This window comes from Glossina fuscipes, unplaced genomic scaffold (assembly GCF_014805625.2).
Source record: "Glossina fuscipes isolate IAEA_lab_2018 unplaced genomic scaffold, Yale_Gfus_2 147, whole genome shotgun sequence".
Lineage (NCBI taxonomy): Eukaryota > Metazoa > Arthropoda > Insecta > Diptera > Glossinidae > Glossina > Glossina fuscipes.
The window spans coordinates 809095-829728 of NW_023998490.1; the positions used below are offsets into that span (position 1 = coordinate 809095).

Consider the following 20634-nt stretch of genomic DNA (forward strand, 5'->3'; position numbering starts at 1 on the left):
CTATGTACGTAATTGTTTTAACTTGTTTACAACACACAGATCTCGAGTCTAGAACTTATTTTGCATTCATATGCAACTGGCTTTGAAGTGGCCTCTATGTTGACTGCCGAAACGACATATTGAAGGTTTTCCTGAGACAGTTTTCTCCAAATAAGTATGCAAGTTTATTTCCATCTGATCTCACTTTAAAGGTCATAGGGATTGCATATCAAAACTGATCTTATGAAGATTTTGGCATTTTCCGATTGCTCGGTGTTCTTATGCCTACTATCGAATGAAGCGAGTATGTTCATTTTGTCAAAATGTTTGCAACACAAACAAGGTAGCTTTAGAGACCCCACAAACTATATCGATCTTTGATCAGCATCATTGTTCTGACTGCAAAAGTTAAGTTATCGGCCTTAAATTTGATGGAAAGTTTGAAAGTCCTTGCGCGCAGGCACGGTCCAAGTCGGTCGAAGGACACTCCCTCGAGTCGAACGTAGGTTAAGGGCACTTCGGTTTTCTAAAGGGAGAAAAACTGCTGTTTTGGTCATTACTCGCAAACCACAGTCGAAAAACCTACAAAAATTTGCAAAAAAAGGGAGAAATTCGGCCGGGCCTATGTAATGTTACATCGTATCAATATTTCTCTTTTTTGTCAAAAATTTTATAACGCGCAGAAGTAGGCTTCAAAAATCCCCTACAGAGTGTGCATTATTAATCACTGTCAAATTCGTAATGCACCTAATCATGTCCGTCCGTCCGTCTGCTGGACCGTGCAGTAGCTATGACAAATTTTTTTAGGTTAGCAAAAATGGGGCTATCGCCTGCAAATTTGGGTGACTGGCTACGATCAGGCAAAGGACGAGCCTACAACGCCATACAAGCTGCGAATTTTTTTTGTGGACATTGTGCTCGATAAAAGTCTGCACATATGTTTAATGGAAATGGAAAAAATCAGTCACGCCCATCAAATATTACAGAGAACGTATATGTACTTTTTTTGTTTATTTTTAGTTTTCTTATGGTGGGTATAAAAGATCCGGCTACAGCTGAATATAATTGTAATTTGTTTATTTTTTTCCTTGTTAAAATCTGGACGCATAGCTTTGTGCACATGTTTGGCAAATTGCCATGTCTTGTAAAGAATAACTGTTCTTTAAGTTCTCTGCCTGAAAACTTACTTTCAAAATATTTTAATATTTTAATTTGCTGTAAACTGAGCCCACATACATTTCCCAGGTACTTTTTTGACTTGTACTTGTACTATGTACTTGCTGTATATATATATATATATGCATACACACATGATAGTTTTTGATTGTGCTACGATGCAATCAAAGGTTAGGACGAAGGGGCTTTACTATTTAAGCTTGTAACCTTGGACTCAGTTGGATGAATAAAGATACATTCATGTTCTGATTTCCCTATAAAATCAACCCGATCGGAATATTTTAAGAACGCAATTATTGTTTATATGCATTAATTAATTTATTTCATTTTTCTTTTTTGCTTTTTCTTTTTTTTTTTTTTTTTTAATATTATTCGGCATACAATTGCACATAATCATAAAACTAAGTTATGGTTTTTTTTTAATTTTGCATTGTTTGGATTTGTGTTAATAATTTAAGATTTTTAAATTAAATGTTTATTCAATTTGTTGTTCTTTGTTCAAATTACACTTTAAGAAAGTGTGTAAATATAAACTATGCGAATACAAACACACATATATACATATATATGTACGCATACATATAACATGTTATGTATATATATATTATATATATTACATTATATATAGACTATTATATAAATATATATATATATATACATATATATATATATATATAGTATATAAACAGTAAAAATAAATACTTATAATAATTTATAAACAAACAAGTTAAACACGCAAGTGAACGAATGAACGCTCAGCAAATACAGAAAAATAAATAAAAACTTATTTTAAATATAAAAAATAAAACAGAAAACAAAAAGAGGTTAAAAAGCAACGAGCACATGAAAAATGATTTATGAAAGGCGCGCTGAGAACAAACGTGAAAGAAAATTTTAGTAAGTTTTGTTAAAACTTAAATGCTACGTTAAGGAATTCAAGTTACAAATCGTATATATTTATATATATATTATTTGTTTTTTTTTTCTGAAACTTCAATTTAAATTTTATATTATTTTAATGTTTAACTGGGCTCTCATTTATGTAAAGAAACTCTTTTTGGCTGCTGATGTAAATATTAATGTTTTGATCCCGTTTACAGTTAACTGGTGATTGATTGTTGTTGTTGTTTTCCTTTGCATTCTTTAATTATTATCAAGTTATGGGTACACAAACCCATTCCATGAAACGAAAGAATAGCGAACAAAACCAATTCTAGGCTGCTGAGGTTACTTTACTTCCCTCCGAGCGTTGCTGTTGTTGTTGATTGTCGTTTGACATAAGATGATTGTGTTCGCTGGTAATGGGACTAGGATGTGTACGTAATTCGGGCGGTAAATAGATTTTTACAACATTAGTGATGTTAACACGACAATTGGGACAATTTTCACATCTGTAATAATTAAAAGAAAACAAGAAGGGCATAAGAGACACTTTTCTTCAAAATTTGCAAATAAATTTGGAAACTTACCTAGCAGCACATTGATCGCAAGCCATAACGTGACAGCAAGGATTAAACATTGTATTAATGGCGCGATCCATGCAAATTTTACAAGTCATAGCCTCTGAAATACGTGTATCCACGCAACGTTCAATGGCCGCTTCGCGTTCCTCCTTTTCACGTATTACCAAATCCAATTTACTGGTCATGGATAAGGCGCCATCTAAACTGACACCACTACTACAAGAAGCCGAATCGTCTGACGTATAACCACCGGCTGCGCCGTTACCATCGTTTACAGCACTAACTAGTCGAGGCAAAAGTCTACCAAGGTCATCGGTTACCGTTTCACTTTGTACCGAAGTTTCTATGCCACGTTCATGAAGAACACGTCTCGCCTGATCGTGCACTTCACGACTGGTTCGTTGTATATCAAATACATAACGTTTACCCAATTCCGTGTCTTCTTTGAACATGGAAGCTATGGTGCCTTTGAGATCACGTGTAAATTGATTGGTTACAACGCCGCGAACTTTATCGCAAACATAGAAAGCATGTCGCTCCGTTATTGAACGGTATAAGCCAGCTGCAATAGCATGCTTAGGTAATTTAATCTCAACTTCTCGCCGATCATTATGATCATCAACGTATTCCAGTTTAAAAGTACGACGAAATGATTTAGCAGCCGCTATAGCACTGAAAGGAATGCTGCAAAGGGAATAAAAGAAATATTTTTTTTTTAATATTTTCTTTTGAACAGAAGCATTCTTTTAGCGTCCACACCTTTAGGCATGTACATATAGTTCTAAGCTTTAACAACATGTATCAAATATTATGGCCGCTATTTAGACGAACAAGGTCCATTTTCCAACTAAGTCAATTTTTGCGATCATGCGGTCAAAATTAAAACAACGGTAGATTTGATTTCGTTGTTCCGCTCTGTTATCCTAATTAAAATATTTATGCCTTCCAGTGTGTCTACAGGATATTTAATGTAATGTGTGACAAATGTTTCTACTGGACAAACTAATAATGTTTGAGGTCTGCTCATTTTTGAAGTGTTTAGAAGTGTTTAAGACAATTATATAATTAAGTTGAGGCGAACACGTTGCCTTAATAAATACCTAAATTAACTCATCATCTTCGCATGAAAGTCTTTCTCTACGCCAGCAAAAAAAAATATACGCACGTAAGCAGAGAATGACTCGGTGCTGTATCCATATGTAAGGTTATTATATGAGTAACCGTTCTAGGCGAAGTGATGAGGATACTTAATAGCGGGCATTGCCTACTACACTGTTTTCGGAATATTTCCCAATAGTTTTTCTTTGCAGAGCAAAACCGGGCGATCGTGACTACAATAGGCTTGCCCTAATTGAAATATTTACCTCCTCTCGAATCTGTGTTGGGCATATGACTTAAACTTTTAATGAGAACATTTTTTCTGCTAGGGCGTATTTCTTCTTACTCTCAAGTTGGCTTATAATTATCTACTACAATCTAAACCCCGGTTAAAATTCCCTAGCTCAAGTTTTTTAAAATTGCGGGATTTGACTAAGTTGCTACAAAGTATTTCTATTTTGAGGCATCAGCGATAGTTTTTTTTCAATTTGAAAGAAGTTTTTACAATTTGAAAGATAACATGATGTCCTTTTGGTATTTAGTAAAAAAGTCATTCTAGTTGTGTTAAAATGGTACGGAAGGTAGGTTTTTCTGGATGTATACAACACTTAGAAGGGCTAGACTCGATTTTTAATACACCAATTGATTCAGAATCAATTTTGGATCGATCTAAGCTCGTCAGTCCGTCAGCCCGTCCTTTTTTATTGTGTTCAACCTACAGGCTGCAAATTTTTGATACTTCTGATCGGATCGCTTTTTCGATCACTTTCCATATAACGCTTTATTTTGCAATATAGTTATATGAATAACGATGGAATACTAATTTTAGAAATGAGTCGCACATATCACGAGCGGCATAAAAAAATACAAATATGCATATATCATGACTTAAACAAAGGGCTATTGTCAAACGATAAATGATTTGCCTAAAACAAATGTTATCTCTTCTTCTTGCCCCTTAGCAAAATATGTTTAAAATAAGCTTTGCTTTTGATAGCGGGGCGGTAATGGAATCTTATAATAAACGTAACTCACTTATTTATGCTATCTCCTATTGTCACTTTAACACCATGCGCTCCAACGGCTATATCACATCGTATCGAGCTTTCATTGGCTGTAACGCCACAGAAAATCTCTTCACCATAACCGACTAGATCTTGGATTTCTTGTAAAAGCCAATATTTTGCTGATTTTGCTGGCATTTTTAGGGTAAATAATTTTCCATGTTCGACAGCGATTTGTCGTAAAAAATCATCAGGTAATTCCGAGTTTTGTTCGTTAAAAGGCCGAATCAGATAGTCTTCATAGATTCTTAACGGTGACGATATCAATAATTTCTCAATAGTTTCATTATCATAGGCAGGTGAAGTATTGGTCGTATTGGCGGTAGACGATGATGAGGATGTATTATTGGAATTTGAAGAATTTGAACTGGTTTTGTTATCGTTACAAACTTTGGTATGGGTTTCGTGGGAATAAGCAGCACCGCCGCTATTAGCCGTCGCCACCGCTTCCAATGATAAACGCGAAGTTGAGGTCAAGGATAAACTATTGGCTGCATATGAGGTAGATGCCTGGCAATGAACATTTTCAATATTTTCCACAGATTTTTGCTTCGATAAGCGACGCTTTTTAAAGGACAACACGTGCTCTTTATCTTTGCCAGTTTTATGTGAACATTGAGCATGTTGTTGCTGCTGCTGTTGTTGCTGTTGTTGTTGTTGTTGGTGTTGCTCTTGTTGCCTGAGTTTTTCTTGTTCTTTACGTATTTTCATCGGACATTCACACTTGAGAGATGCTTCGGTAAAACGTATACCATCCGCTTGGCACATTAATGCCGCCAGCTTGGCGGCATTCGTCCAATTCCGAGCATTTAAGCGACCTTCAAGTAAATCAACTTTCGCTTGCATATAAAACAAGTTACGAGCGCTCTCTTGCAATATAAAGTGCACGGGTACCCAGAATTTAACGCGCAACGCTAACATTAATTGTATGCCACTGCCACTACTATCACAGGTTAAACGATTACGCAAATTAATCCATTGTCGTGTACGCGACTCTTTTTGATTCGGTGACCAATGCTCTAAGCCGAAATATTCCATTTCACAGATAATACCCAAAGCCTTGCAAACCTAAAAAAAAGGAAAATAAATAAATAAAAAATTATTGAAAAAAAAAAAAAATATATATATATATATATAGCCGAGAAAATCTTCAACTGCTATCAAGGTCAAAAAGCAAACGTACGCGCACACAAATTAAATGCATTTAATATCCTTTTGCAAAATGTAGGCAAACAAATGTTTGTAACGGAATAAACGCTATGAACACAACACTTATCACAGTACACTGTCGTAAGCGTGCTTCGGATAAGTATCACCTACCTACCAGTCTCCTCCCCCGCTCATTTGCACACACACACACATGTACACACACACACACACACATTTGTGTTTCTCTCCAACAACAACCTTTTAAACACAAGCTCTTCTAACTTTGAAAATCATGAAAACAAGAATGAAAACAACAACAAGAACAACAACAAAAGAAATATCAACAAAGTATAAAATTATCAACGAGTTATTTAAGTGGTTCCCCCCTCTAGTAGGATCTTATCTTTCATTTTTTTTCCGTTTTTTTTTCCTTCTTTTAGTACATTTCTCTTTGGAATATTTTCAAAAACTAAACATGTGAAGGCTGCGTTCTACAAATCACATAATGTGGTGGTTTTGTAAAACCATAATCATAATCATAATAATGCTTACTCGTTGGTACTGAAGCTGACTATGACATGCCCAAGAGTATTTTATTTTATTCCTTTTTTTGCCATAACCGTAATAGAGCCTATCTATCGAAAGTGCATCCATTCTAGTGCTAGAATAACATCAAGCACTGGTTGTATTACCGCAATTTAAATATCAACAATGAAAAAATCCAATGACACGATAACATTTGTTCTAAAAAAAAAAAAAAAAAAAAAAAAAAAAGATAAAAAAATAGAAGCAGAAGAATTAAGGAAAAACATGACACTATTGGCAGAGCTTTATGGCGGCAGGCGTCGGCTTCGAAATATTGATGCAAAAAACGAAATTTCAATTTAATGGATTTTTCTTGTTTCTTTTTTTCCCACATCATCTTTTAAAGCGTCGTCTACATGCCTTGGGAATCAAATCGAAATGTATTTTAAATGATACGTTATGACAGCGACATTTAATTATTGTAAATGGAGCGAAATAAAATAAAATCTTTTTTACGAAATATTATGTTAAGTGAAAAACTTACAGAGTGCGGTACACCTTACTGCAGAGCAGAGAAAGAGACATTAGATGGCTAAGAAAATGGAAGCTTTTTATTAAGTAATCAAATGCAGTCTTGATTTCCGTTTCGAGTCGTTTCTCAATGTAATAACGCTATCTATAACTCTATAGAGAGGAGTAAGACATCAGTGTTTTGAAAGAGTAAAGGAGTCATGCAGCAATGTTCCGCAAAGCAAGAGACGTTTTTCTTTTTTAATAAATTATTTTCCAGTTTTGGGAGGATAGCCCAATTCTTTCATTAATTGGTTGCAATGTTCTTTGGTTTCTTCTCAAGTCGAAGTTGAGTGCTCTTGAAGCGAAGAAATTGGAAATATTGTGGTATGATTTTTTAGGACGTATATCGTGCGTGGCAGACATGGTCCCCACACATTTTCATCTATTTTCAAAACTAGAAAATTTTTTATTAAATTAGGCTGACAAAAGGGCTGAATTTTGGTCCACTTATGTTTCAATTTTTTCTACATGTAAGGTAAACAAACCGTGAAGGCGACCAAAAATTAATATTGTATTCCTTGTCTCCGTTCTGCAATCTTCTCAGAGCATACTATCTATGCGATGCAGGCTATACTGAATGCACATTGCCTTAAAATAAACGGAACACTGTCAACTCATGCGAAATCAACAGTTCATGTATTTCGTATTGAACCCACAGATGACAGTTTCTGAGATACACTGGCCCACAACTTTTTTTCACTTATTCGTGTGAAATAATGACGACCAGAAAGAAGGGAAGAAAGATTAAGAGATAGGGAGGTGGCCGAGTTCTGCGAACAAAATTCTAAAATTATTGCATAAGAAATGGTAAAAACAATACTTTTTTACAATTGTGTTCACACATGCGACCTAACGCTTATTGAAAGACAAAAACTCATGATACGTAAAGACTTCATGACATGAATTGTTTAAAAATCGAATATGATTCACATATTTTCGAGTTGTGAAAATGATAGTTTTTTTTATGGCAGTTTACGTGCAGCACAACTTCTTGTCAATATGCTTTCTTCTTGTGTCGTAAATAACAAAATTAACTGGATCCTTGAGTGTGCTAAAGCTTATCGATGCAAAATTTTTTGATAATCGCTTAAGAGTGTATTCGCAATAGCAGAGATAAATATGTCTCGTCTCTATGATTATTGTTACGATATCGAAATCATTAAGTTTAATATTAGAAGTGCATATATGATACCAAAATGATTAAATATTTATTCATTATGCCCTATACCACGTATGCAAGTTACAAAGATGTAACAAGTTTACGTGGATGTATGCAATATCCAGAAGGACTTGAGATAATACTCGCCCTTTATTACACCGATCGGTTCAGACTCACTTTCGAAAGCTTCACTGACCGTCTGCCTATCCAGAAAGGCTTGAGGTAGACCCACTGTTTACTATACCGATCGATTCAGACTCACTACCTAACGCCTGTCTACACGTCTGTCCGTCAAGGAGGACTTGATTTAAACCCATCTTTTACTCTAGCGATCGGCTCAGAGTCGTTTTCTCAATTCATTTTCTAAATCGATATAAACTTGTCAGTCTGTCCGTCCGTCTGCTGAACACAAAAAGCAACTAAACAGCTTTTTTCTTATATCAAAACTACAGGTCGCAATTTAAGGGATACTTTGCTGAAATTTGTTGAAGGCTATTGAAAATAGTTCGGATCGGAAATTGTTCTTTACATATATTTAAGGCATGAGAGAAAAAAAGCGCTTATTTACGGACAAAATAACGGGTAAGTAAAGTACGATAGTGCCATTTATGTGATCAATAGAAATTCAGTTATTTTGTGTTACATCCAGTGAATACTTTGAGATAAGCTTGTAAGAGCTTTTAAATCAGTTTTATTTCAATTCTATTTTTTTTTATCTTTATTTTTCAATTTATTTCACGTTCTTTTTTTTTTTTTTATTTACACTTATATTTAATATTAAAATTCTTTTATATATATATATATATATGTTGTTTTTTTTTTATATAGATTTTCATAAAACTTTCTCTTTTACAAGAGATGAAAACATGGAATTGGAAATAATCCAAAAAATTGTGCTGAAAATGCCAGAAATGAAAAAAGGAAATAAAATAAAAAAAACAATTTATAAAATGCATTTTATTTTACAATGTCCTCCATAAATTCAATAACCTCAATATTGCTCAACATACATTTCACCGTAATAAGCAGCAGCAGCACCAGCACATAAACTGAATGAAATGTATTTTCTTTGTATACTAATTGATCATATTTTAGTCGACTATGAAACAACGATTACAGAGGAGTAAAGATTATAAAATATCTGAAAAATGTTTAATTTATACTTAATTTTTTTCGGGAAATCATTGAAAAGTTGTGACTATGTCGTATTATAATGAATTCATTCACGTTTTTCATTGACGTTTTCAAGTATACACTTATGCTTTTTTTGATCAAACTGATCAGAAGCATAAAAAATTTTAATTTTTACTTTCCGCTTCGATTTTTCCGGGTGTTTTAATAAGAGTACGTTTAAGTTCAAGTTAAATGGCAGGCAGATAGATATGAGTCACCTTTACCAAGTCGATGGTTGCACATTCTCATGTCTCGCGTGCTGTTTGACTTTACCTGGTCGTTGCCGTACTGGATGTTGAGATGTCGGTAAAGGCATAACATATACCGATTAAGCACACATCGACTCGGCTGCGGCCACCCTCTATCTTTTTCTCGCGCTCCCCACTTCTTACACGTTTAGGAGAACTGCCTTGGGTAATTGATCGAAATTGATTAGGCATCACTAACTCTCTGTTTCCACTTTTCAGATTTTCGTCATCGGACAGCGACTTGGACACCAAATTTTTTTTCACTTTTTATTTTGAAATAATCGATTGCTTGGAAACTTGTAAAATACTTAGAAGCTCCTAACCTCTTTTGATTCAATGTAAGCGATTCCGTACAAAAACACAAAAGTGATGAATAGAGTCATTAGGAGAAATCGCAGTTTAGTTCAAAATTTTTCTTCTTTCTCTAATGGAGAAACAGTGCAAACATATGCTTAACATGAAAGGAGATTCTCTTCATCGCACTAGGATCAGTAAACGCCACGACACAGACGCTGAAATTAATTTTCTTTTTTGCTGATTTAGTTAATTCATTTGAGACCGTAACAAGTTTGATATCACTTTAAACTGGAATTCATTATTTCTTTGTCATCAGTTTATTTTGGCATACCTTCTACAAAATTAGTGGGAAATAAAAAGTCTATACATTTAGCTAAAGAAATATAAAATTTATTGGTTTCTCTTAATTGCATCTAATAGATTGGTCATCCAACTTTTCCTCAACGCGAATCGTGTCATTTATAATATGTAATGCTAAGGTCTGGTTAAAAAGGATATTATATGGACAAAAAGTGTCATCATTATTATTATTATTATCATAATTTATTCTGACTAAACAAATAAATTGTAGAACTTAACGTGGCACTGATGAGCGCTAGTAACCAAGTTTCAGGATTTCCTGCAGAAGACATCCATTAAAGGTTAAGCTTTTTCTAACGATCAATATTAGACCAATTGGAAAAGATCTTACGTATATGTATTTAGAGCTTTGAAACATCCCTTAGTCAATATATGTGACATTGAGTTGTGGTAAGAAACACCTGTGTCACATATATGTGCCGATTGGTAGCGAGCAGGTCAGCATTAGGTTCTTTAGCCATTTTCAAGACGTCCACAGGCTTAAAGGCTCCCAATGCAAACTTTCGAGAATAGGAAAAGTTTTGGCATTCGTAAAGTGTTTGCTGAATCGGAAGATTTAGTCCCCCAAAAGACTTTAAAAGAGAAATTGAATTATAACTATTTCTGATCGCTTGAAATAAGATGATAAATAGTTAACTTCTTTCCGGAATTCATTAAAGCTCGGCGCTTTTGTATTCTTTTTTTTAAGGATTGGTATTATCGCACTAAAAATACTTCAGTTTTTTTAAATTTCTATGAACGCAAACTAAAGCAGCGCTTTTCCATGTTCTAAAGGTAGATTATTGCAAGGGCATTTAGCGCGGTGCGTTGAGGTACGAGGTAGCATGTCATTTAACGTACGTACATCTTCTGGCCTGCTTAGGAGGAGTGACCGAGAAGGTCAGGAAAGCTAAGAAATTAGTCGTAATAAAGGTTTATTTCTTGGACAGATCTCTTTGATTCTTACGTGACAGAAAAAGCCATCTTTTTATACCCACCACTGTAATTGTATTTTTTTCATAACTTATGTAACATCCAAAAGAAAGCTTCAGAGACGCTATAAACTGCACTTATTCTGGATCAGCATGAAATTCGGAGTGGGCTTAGCCATGTCTGTCCGTATGCGTGTCCGTGCCTCTGTGTATTGTTGGCACTCTCTTCGTCGCGAAAACGAACACATCCATCTCGAATTTGTGTAGAAACATTGGAAAGTATTTGCACGCAGGTCGGTAGTGAAAATGGGCTGAATTGGTCACAGCAGAAAGACGCAGTGGGGCATAAACTGGACGGAATTCCGTTTTTCTTAACAAAAATTTGTGAGTTTTTGCTCGTTTCTCGAAAATGATTAAAGTCAGAAGGCTGAAATTGTTCTCGTTTACTATACGAAACACTCTACTCTTTATGTCGAGAAATGAAACAATCGGTCATGCCCACACAAAGTTACAAGCAATTAAATTTTATTTTTTCGCTTTTTGAGGTTTTATTCTTGTTTATCATAAGGCAATGATCCGCCTGAGTAGCCGAAGGGGAGAAATCTCGACTAGCAAGTCAATGGTCGTGGGTTCGAATCTCAAGTGCGGTAGAGTTTTTAATAAAAGCCGATAGCCTTAGATGCTAGTGCTTTTAAGAGTTTAGTCTTAGAATTTATTTCTGTGGCGAAATTAATAATAATAATAATAATATCATAAGGCAAACTAGACAGAATTGTCTAAAACTATCTTGTGCGCACTCCTCAAACGAAGATATATAGTCTTCATAAAAATAGGTTAATTTTAAAGGAATATAGTAGACACCACGATTATTTCTTCGTTAATAATACCAGCGATATGGGTATTAAATAAAAGAGAACTTGGAGACTAGAATGTGAAAAGCATAGTGGTGTGGTGGATATACGAGGTTCGGTCCCGCCCAATATAATTTCCTTACTTGTATTTCCTATGCTGGGATAAGAAACAGATTTGTTGAATCGAAGCAACCTTAGGTAAATTTTATGTTCGTTTTCGAATTTACTCACAAAATTTTCCCCGAACTTAACATAGCTTTTTAAGTAAAAAAAAAAAATTTTTTGTCTATGGGAGCCATCAACATCTCCTATATACATCAGCTAACTTTAGTATGGTACTTTCTCTAGATTTCTTGAAATAATTTAAGAGTGTTTAAGTTTCTTATGCAATTTATGAAGGATCGTCTCCACTCAGGCGAAATCATTTGTAATAAAAATGTCGAATTGGACACAACTTCGCTATTCTGTGCAAGGGCATTCTATCAGAATTAAATCCTAAGAAATGTAATTAAAATGAATTTTGATTATCTTCACGAAAACTAAATCAATAAGATTTCCGTTTAAATTTATAAACCAAAAGATTGCTAGGATTGCTTTAAATGAATCCCAGTCTTCACTTAGGCTGATGCTATACATATACATACTTTCAAGCTAAACTTGTCAGGTATGCGTGCAAAACTTGCTGCTTTTGTAACGAGTGTAAATAAGAATAACAGCAAGCGGTTCTACTTCTTTTTTTTTTTCTACTTCTTAATTACGATTACGTGCAATACAACACAAGCATGATTAAGTGGTATTCCTGCATAGGAGCCTGCAAAAGCTTATTTATTACCCTTATTACGTTACGTACAAATGAAGTGGTTCAGCTTGTCCTTATGGGGAATGTATATAAGTCATGAATGATGACAATAACCTTTAAAATGTCACGTATCACGTTGTATCATTTTTATCGGTAGATAATCATAACCGCAACAATAATAAAGACGGTAAGGCCAAGAATGTATATCCCACACATGCACACTCGCAATCATAGAAAAAAGAAAATTATACCGAAGTGGGAACAAACGCCAACAAATTTTACTCAAATGCTTATACATTTCGCTTTAGTTCGTTTGGTATTTATAGGCTTCAGCATTATTACAATGCTAGTGCTCTCCTACAGCAGTAAATTATTTTCCACCGGCCTTAATTTATTTTGTAGAGAAAAATAAAAAAAAAGCTTAAAAAAAAAACCACATTAACAACAGCCATTAATACGATCACTCGTAGAACGCGTGCCATTAAGCACGTTACGTTTTCAAAATGTAATGATATAAAGACAGAACGAGAAAGAGGGAGAGAGAGAGAGAGAGATAGAGAGATAGCGTCAGTATATACGTATAGATAAAACTAAAACAAAATTAAAGAAAGAGAGAGTAAGGAAAAACTATACAAAAAAAAGCCCAATAATTTTTTTTTAGTTTTTATCTTTGTTTCTAAAAATCGATTTACCCTAAAAGAAAATTATTAAAGTCGTATTATTTTACAATTATCTGTGGACATTAAAAGAATTAATAGCAAAAAAAAAAAACTATATGTAAACAAACTTCTCTAATAACTTCCTATGACGAGCGAGTTCACAATGTGAATAATTTTTATATAAGTAACTATACAATGAACGTATGTACAGATGTATGTATACAAATTTTAATATACATATCTAAACGTATGTGCACGCATTCGCTACACATTATTAAATTAAACACTCGGTCGGTGTATTTATTTACGATGACGATCTCAATGAAAACAAACGTGAGCAACAGCGATCAAAGTCCACATTTTGTTTGGGTCGTGGTCCAAAGTCCAAATCAAAAAACAAAACATGTTTTCGTGTTTTTACGTTCACGTATAAGTGAATGTGTTGCGTGAGCATGTATGCGTTCATGTGTGTGTTACACTGCTAATACATTCTCCCTAACTAACACTATCTGACTTACCTACTCAAACTATTTGGTTTTATCTCTATTTGGTTTTTGTCTTTTTTTATTTTGTTCCTCTCTGCGAAGGGGGGACTCTTTTTTTTTTTTTTTTTACATAAGCTCTTAAATTTAACATAAGCTATTGAATTAAATTTACAGTTAAGTTAAGACATGAACATATTCATTCACTCACTCACTCACTCACTCACTCACCCACCCACCATTTTCCATTCTCCTCTCCGATAAAATAGACTTCTATTCAATTATCATTTTTTATTTATATAAAACCATTACCGTAAATTGAAGAGATGCAGTAGAAAGAGTTCACTGTTGATTAATAATTCTCTTCTCATCAATCCTCTTTTTATCTCTCTCTCTCTCTCTCTCGCGCTCTCTCCCTCCTTTTGGATATATAGTTTCTATAAATGGCTCTGTGCATTGTATCATGTCTGCTAAGCGTGCAAGCAATCATCATTTTACACAAGCAATCCACATTAAAGACATGATACACAGTCGCGATCAGTGTATGTAGATGAGTTTGCATATCTTTTTTTATATCGGAAAAAAAGTAAAAATAAAACAATGAAATACAGCTGTTTTCCCGTAATAGTCTCATTATTAATTTCAGAAAAAGAAGAAATAAAATAAAAATCCTTACGTTTTCCTAAGAAATTTTTGCAAGCAAAAATAATTATTTAAAGCGAACCTGGTACTATTTATGTAATTAGATTTTAATTGTAAGATTTAGAGAATAACATCATTTGAAATGTAATTAAAGTTTACGATCGACGTTAGCTTGTCAGCAGTAAGATACAACGCAGGTTTGACGTGCATTAACTTGGAAAAAATAAATAAATTTTACAATTAGAAAGTTTTCTCGAGAATTAGGCAAAAAATATTTTTTGTCCTCTGGTCTTGTCGGCAAAAATCCAATCTTTTAAAATATCTGGTAATATCTTTTTACCATTTTTTGCAGATATCGTTCAATTAGTTAGGAATCAGTCATTCGTAAAAATTGCCTTCTCGCTCTTCTAAACATCTTGATCTCGATAAACTATTTTCGATTGTACTCTTAGTAAATCAAAATCTTCCACTTGTGGGCTTGTCAACTGCTTTTAATCGCAAAAACATTGAAATATTGATCAACCTTTTATGTTAACTTCTTAGTGATAACCTAATCGTACTGCGATTCAGCTATAGGCTATTTAAGGGCATATTTTATTCAATATTGTTTTCGCTCCCTCCATGAAAACATAGGCCTGTTCATCTAATAATTCTTTTACTGCATAGATATTTTAACTTTTGAATTTTCAGAAAAGAAAAAACGAAAAATATTCTTCGAATCTGTTTGCTGAAGTTTGTAGTTTCTTTTATTCATGTCTTTGTATTTTGTAAAGGATCTGGAATTAATGGAAAGCTTTTTATCTTAGGCCCGGTTTATCTTCTCATGACTCAATGATTTCTAAGTAATTAATAAACAACGTAGCATAATATAATAGTTCCCTTACGTCGAAAATAACCGCGTAACAAAAGATCGATCATTATCACGAGAAAAAAAGAAGAAAACATATAACATAATAAATATAGCAATATGATATTTAAAATAAGGTCACTAAGGAAATTTTAGAATGAAACCGGTTATAGCCTTCTTAAACTGAAATACCTTTCGAGGTTGTAAATATAGTAAATGAATATAGCAAATGTCAACTGGTCTTTACTGAAATAGTTGCAAATAAACAATAATGGTACTAATGAAATGTATACCATATTTACGGGTACGAAACGAAAATGAAGTAGTATTATTATTCAGTGACTCTCTAAGCATTTTCACTTATGCTATAACCGAAATCACTTTATATCATATTCTTGAAAGCTAAGAAATATTTTAAGGATTTCAAATATTATTTACTATGCATAATTATAACCGTCCCATAACTAGAATCGTCCTATTTAATTAAAACTTAAAATGTATGTCATAATTGCGGACATGAAAAAGCTAAAATATAATGCCTATTTTCTAATAGAGAGAACAATTTTACGGCCATTATAAGCAAAATTTTAAATAACTTAAACTCAGTTTTTTTTCTTTTTAGGTGAGAGAATTTAATCGTGCGACGTATTTTTCTTGAAATTTGTATTAAATGATCAAATTGTTTTTGTCTAGCAGCACGATTGACAATAAGTAACAACCTGAACTTTAGATAGTTATAGTAATATTCTTCAATAAAAGTAAGTGCATAGGTTTAAAAAGTACTAAATCTGACTCATCCTGTGATTAGTTTGGGATTTTCTTAGCTGTGAAATATCAGAAAAAATAAATACTTAAGCAATTATATGAATCAGCCATCTGTCATGAAAGTTCGTTTTAAGCGAACTTTTCAAACAAAGTTAAGATTGTAAAATGCAAGTTTCGTTCTGTCTTCATGCGCGCACACACACACACACTCACACACACACACACATACACACACATGTAAATATGTAACTTTTGAAAAGATGTGTTTTCATGGCTACATTAACACCCACGCCTGAATTTTCATTATGCCCGATTTACGTAAACTTTATAGGGAAATTCGACAAATGCAGAAGGATTTTTCAACGCATTTAAACAGGTGAGCTCATAAATCATTTGATGAACTGAAGTCATCGTAATAGTCTAAAATAGTGACAAGAAAGAGCAGACAATTCCGTTAGTAATATTTACATAAAATGATATACAAATTATAACTAAAACGTTCTTTTAGTGCATAAACATTTAATCCATTTCAGTATATCGTGGAAGCAACAACATATTTCACATCAGAATAAATATCTACGTAGAGATGGAGAGTGGGAGAGGGGACGGGGACATTTGGACATAACGTTTATCAAATCGCTTTTAAGAATCGTTTTAGGTTCCAGTCCACTTCATACCATTTCACAGGGTTGCAATTCACACAATTTCATTTTACACGATTGCTTACGCTTATCCAACGTCTTTGTCGACCGTGTAGGCTAAGATACTTTCTCTTTTTCCGTACATCTCTAGCTTTGTTGTTATTCTTCCCTTTGCTTGTTCCTATTGCGAATAGCGATCACGCTTCGTTTATTTCAAAAAACTTTATCTCGTTTTGCGTGTTTCCAAACGTAAACTAGAATTCTCAACGATTCTTGATTGAAAACCCTTTTGCTGTTTCTAAAATTTCGTGGTTTTGTTTTATGCAATCATATCATCTGTGTAAGTTGAAGCATATGTGTAAATAGGAGATGAAAAAATGTTAAGAAAAGTTTAAGTTTTACGCTTACTTGCCTATAAAAAAAAAACCGTATAAAAGTTAATTTGTATAAATCGTTTTGTTTTAAAAATTTTCATTTTACCTCCCTTGTTTTTTTTTTTTTGATTTTTTTTTTTCATTTATTCACACATTTTACCGCTGATGTCATCAGCCGTACCTTTATCTTAAATAAAAGAAAAAAATATTCGTTTTTTTATAAATGTAGCAAATATTGTTTTCTTATTTGTACAAAGGCATAAAAAAAACTCAAACAAGCATACACATATACGCATACACACATACACACACAAACACAAACACAAAACAGCTAATATAATAAACTTTGTTTTTTTTTTTTGCATCCATGCCGCTAAAATTCTACAAAATATGTGCATATATGTGTGTGTCAGTTTGCGTGCATATAAAGATGTGAGTATATGTTTTTGTTTGGTTGGACTTTGGACCCGTTGGTATTTCATTTAAGAGTTGTTGTGCCGCAAAATAATTTGTATTATTGCTGCTGTTATTACCCCCTGTGTTGGTTGGCTAGTGCTGCTCTGGTTGCCATGCTACGGTCCTATTATTCACATTACTGATGGTGACATTATTGTTGTTGTTGTATTTATTTCTCTTCTTTTTTTTTTTTTTCTTGTTATTTCTTATTTGTTTATACACATATCATTATGGCTGTTCCTTTGCAGGCTACAGCGCTGCTGTTATTAATTGCTTCTGCATATATTTTTGATAAACTAAAAAATATTGAGCTTTACATTTTAAATTTGTGAAAGCCTGAATGTTTGCGAATTCTCATATATTAAAAATTTAACATTTATTTTTCACTTTTCATACGATCACCTTAAAGCTCAATACTTATAGTAAAGTTTAAAATATATTAACAAAGTATTACATAATCAAATAATAAAAAAAGCAGTTAGACCGCTTTTCTTCTGCAATAAAGAGAACAAAAAAAATAAAATTATCAACAACAATAATACGATCATAACAAAGCATCAACATTTTACATAATGAAAAGATATACAAATGCCCGGCATTAAGGGCACTCTTTAATTATGGAGAAGTTAAGTTTTTATTTATTCTATAGATTTTTTGTATTCATTGCCGAAGAAAAAAGGGTACACTAAATTTTTATTCTTTTGTGCCAGTTTACCAATAAACAGGTTCCATTAGAACGAAGATTGTTTAATTGGTAGATTGTTTAAAATTATTAATTAAGCGGAAAATCAAATTTTGGTTAATTTTTTCTTTTCGTCAATTTGCGCTTGTGCACCCATTTGTGATATTTGATGCTAATAAATGTTACTTCTATTAAGAGCGTAATATTTTTTAGACATCACAATGTCTATATGCATGTACATATATATATATATATATGTATATTTATACATTGGTCAATTGGAAACTTAAAGAATATATAGTTTTTTGAGTATGAAGTTTCACACGATATGTCGATCCGTCCGTCCATTTATTGACTTGCTGTCTTTTAGTAGCATATTATCTTTCTTTTCTTTTTTTATATTTAAAAAATTATATCGACTTTGCATTTTATGCTTATATTAGTTATTCATACCAAATATGTTCAGTAAGTATTCATTGGACGTTAGGGTCTTCTGGGGAAAATATCCACCACACGACACTAAGAAAATCGTTACATATATGTGAAGTCGAGCTGTGCTAAGGAACGGCTATATCACACATATATAGCGAATCAAGACGAAACATTCACAATACATAAAACAAAAAAATTATACTTATGTATAGCAGGTTATGAAATTCAGTAATTATATTTCATTATCTAAGATTTAGAAGGTCTTCACGATTGTTAAAAAAAAAAAAAGATTACCGAGATATTGATGATGATGATGATTAATGACGCGATCGAAGCAATCTGGCTACTTCACCAAGTTTACTTTAGCAAGTTAAGATGTTCGTAAAGAGTGTGTCGTTGGGCTTATATCGACAGGTGTTAAAATAAATTTTACAAGAACACGATCACAACTCTTAAGAAGCTTGAAACAGTAACGGTTTCACTTTAAGTGGATTAAATTTGTTTACTGTTTAAAGAATTTATGCTACTGAGCTACTAGCGGATACCAGATAAACAAACGGATTGGCTCCATTTCGCTCTAAATAGTATAGAGTTTCTTGTTGTTTCTACAATGAAAGCGGTTCAGACCTGAACACGATATAATTTTTCTAAGATATAAGTCGCCGACTTTTAAAGAAACACATTCTTAGCCAAGTCGAACCATTCGCTGATGTGATCTAAACATTTTTCTTGATCCCCGAAACGTTAACGATTAAAGTCCTTTTGAGCCCAAAGAGGGCTTCCTTCGCCATAACGAGCTTCTTGATAGATCGCCAAATTTTACATTTACTTAAAATACTTCTACAATTGCATATGAATTCAACTTTCTATTCTTTTTAATTTTTTTTTTCTTCTGCTTTTTGGGCTAAACGTTTTTATTTGATTTTCATTTATTTAATGATTTGTATATGAATGCGAACTGGTTTTTATCTGTAATCGTAATCCTTGAGTTGAGGGTTATGGAAATCAAAATATCTTAATATTTATTGCCACATTTATAATAAGCATTTAAGTAAACACTAAAAAAAAAGAAGAGCTTTAATCGTCTTGGGGCAAAATCTTCGACAACCATCAGCAAAAGTAAATATGTGAACAATATGTGTTGCTTTGTTTGTTCATTATCGATGTTGGTGTATTCGAAACATTGTTGCTTTCGATTTTTAAATAACTCTGGTAAACATTTGTAGTCAAATTTTAGCCTAAGTATACATTTTCTATAGAAATAGTTAAAAAATTTCTTAGAGCATTCGAGCATTTGAATACAATGGAACTCTCCATTGAGCAGATAGGAAATCTTCCCGCGATTGAAGTATAAATACGCGGCTGCCATGAAAAATGACATAGATCATATATAAGTCGATGTCAAAAGCTTGATATCTATTCTAAGTGTCTTCATAGTCCAAACAACCGATTGTAGTGCAACTTTACATTGCGCAGATAAGCACAGGACCGTTATGAAAATCGGTAAGAGAAGAATAAATGGATTGCTTCAAGAGTCCAAGACAACCTAACAGACGCTTGAGGTAATATCTTTATGGTCTATACAACCGATTGCAGGTCTACTTTACATTATGCTCTGAAGTGTAATTGGGCTACATACACAGAGCCGCTATCAGATTCCCCGATAGAAGGATAAATCGATGCTTTTAAACGTCCAAGACAATTTCTATAACCTAACAAAAGGATGAGATTTATTTCAAGCCTCTTTCTGGTGTATATATATAACCGACTATAGGGCTACTTTACATTGCGCGCTTAAGTACTCCTTTCATTGTTGAGAAAGGGCAATC

The 20634-nt window shown here is 33.2% G+C and overlaps 1 protein-coding gene across 3 annotated transcripts in view; it reads right to left on the minus strand.

Annotated features, from left to right (window-relative positions):
- Positions 1 to 1846: 1846 nt before the first annotated feature.
- Positions 1847 to 20634, minus strand: part of LOC119641313 (E3 ubiquitin-protein ligase MYLIP) — a 39179-nt gene continuing 20391 nt past the window's right edge. The window contains exons 1-4 of one of the 3 annotated variants that reach the window (XM_038039901.1): positions 6482 to 6652; positions 4752 to 5848; positions 2625 to 3302; positions 1847 to 2546 (exon numbers count right to left, since the gene is read on the minus strand). In XM_038039901.1, the coding sequence (XP_037895829.1) occupies positions 2369 to 2546; positions 2625 to 3302; positions 4752 to 5848; positions 6482 to 6583 (2055 nt within the window). In that variant the 5' untranslated portion in view covers positions 6584 to 6652 and the 3' untranslated portion in view covers positions 1847 to 2368. Of the gene's footprint in view, positions 2547 to 2624; positions 3303 to 4751; positions 5849 to 6481; positions 6653 to 14278; positions 14522 to 20634 lie in introns of those variants that run through there. The other 2 variants (XM_038039903.1, XM_038039902.1) reach the window with 2 other exon arrangements.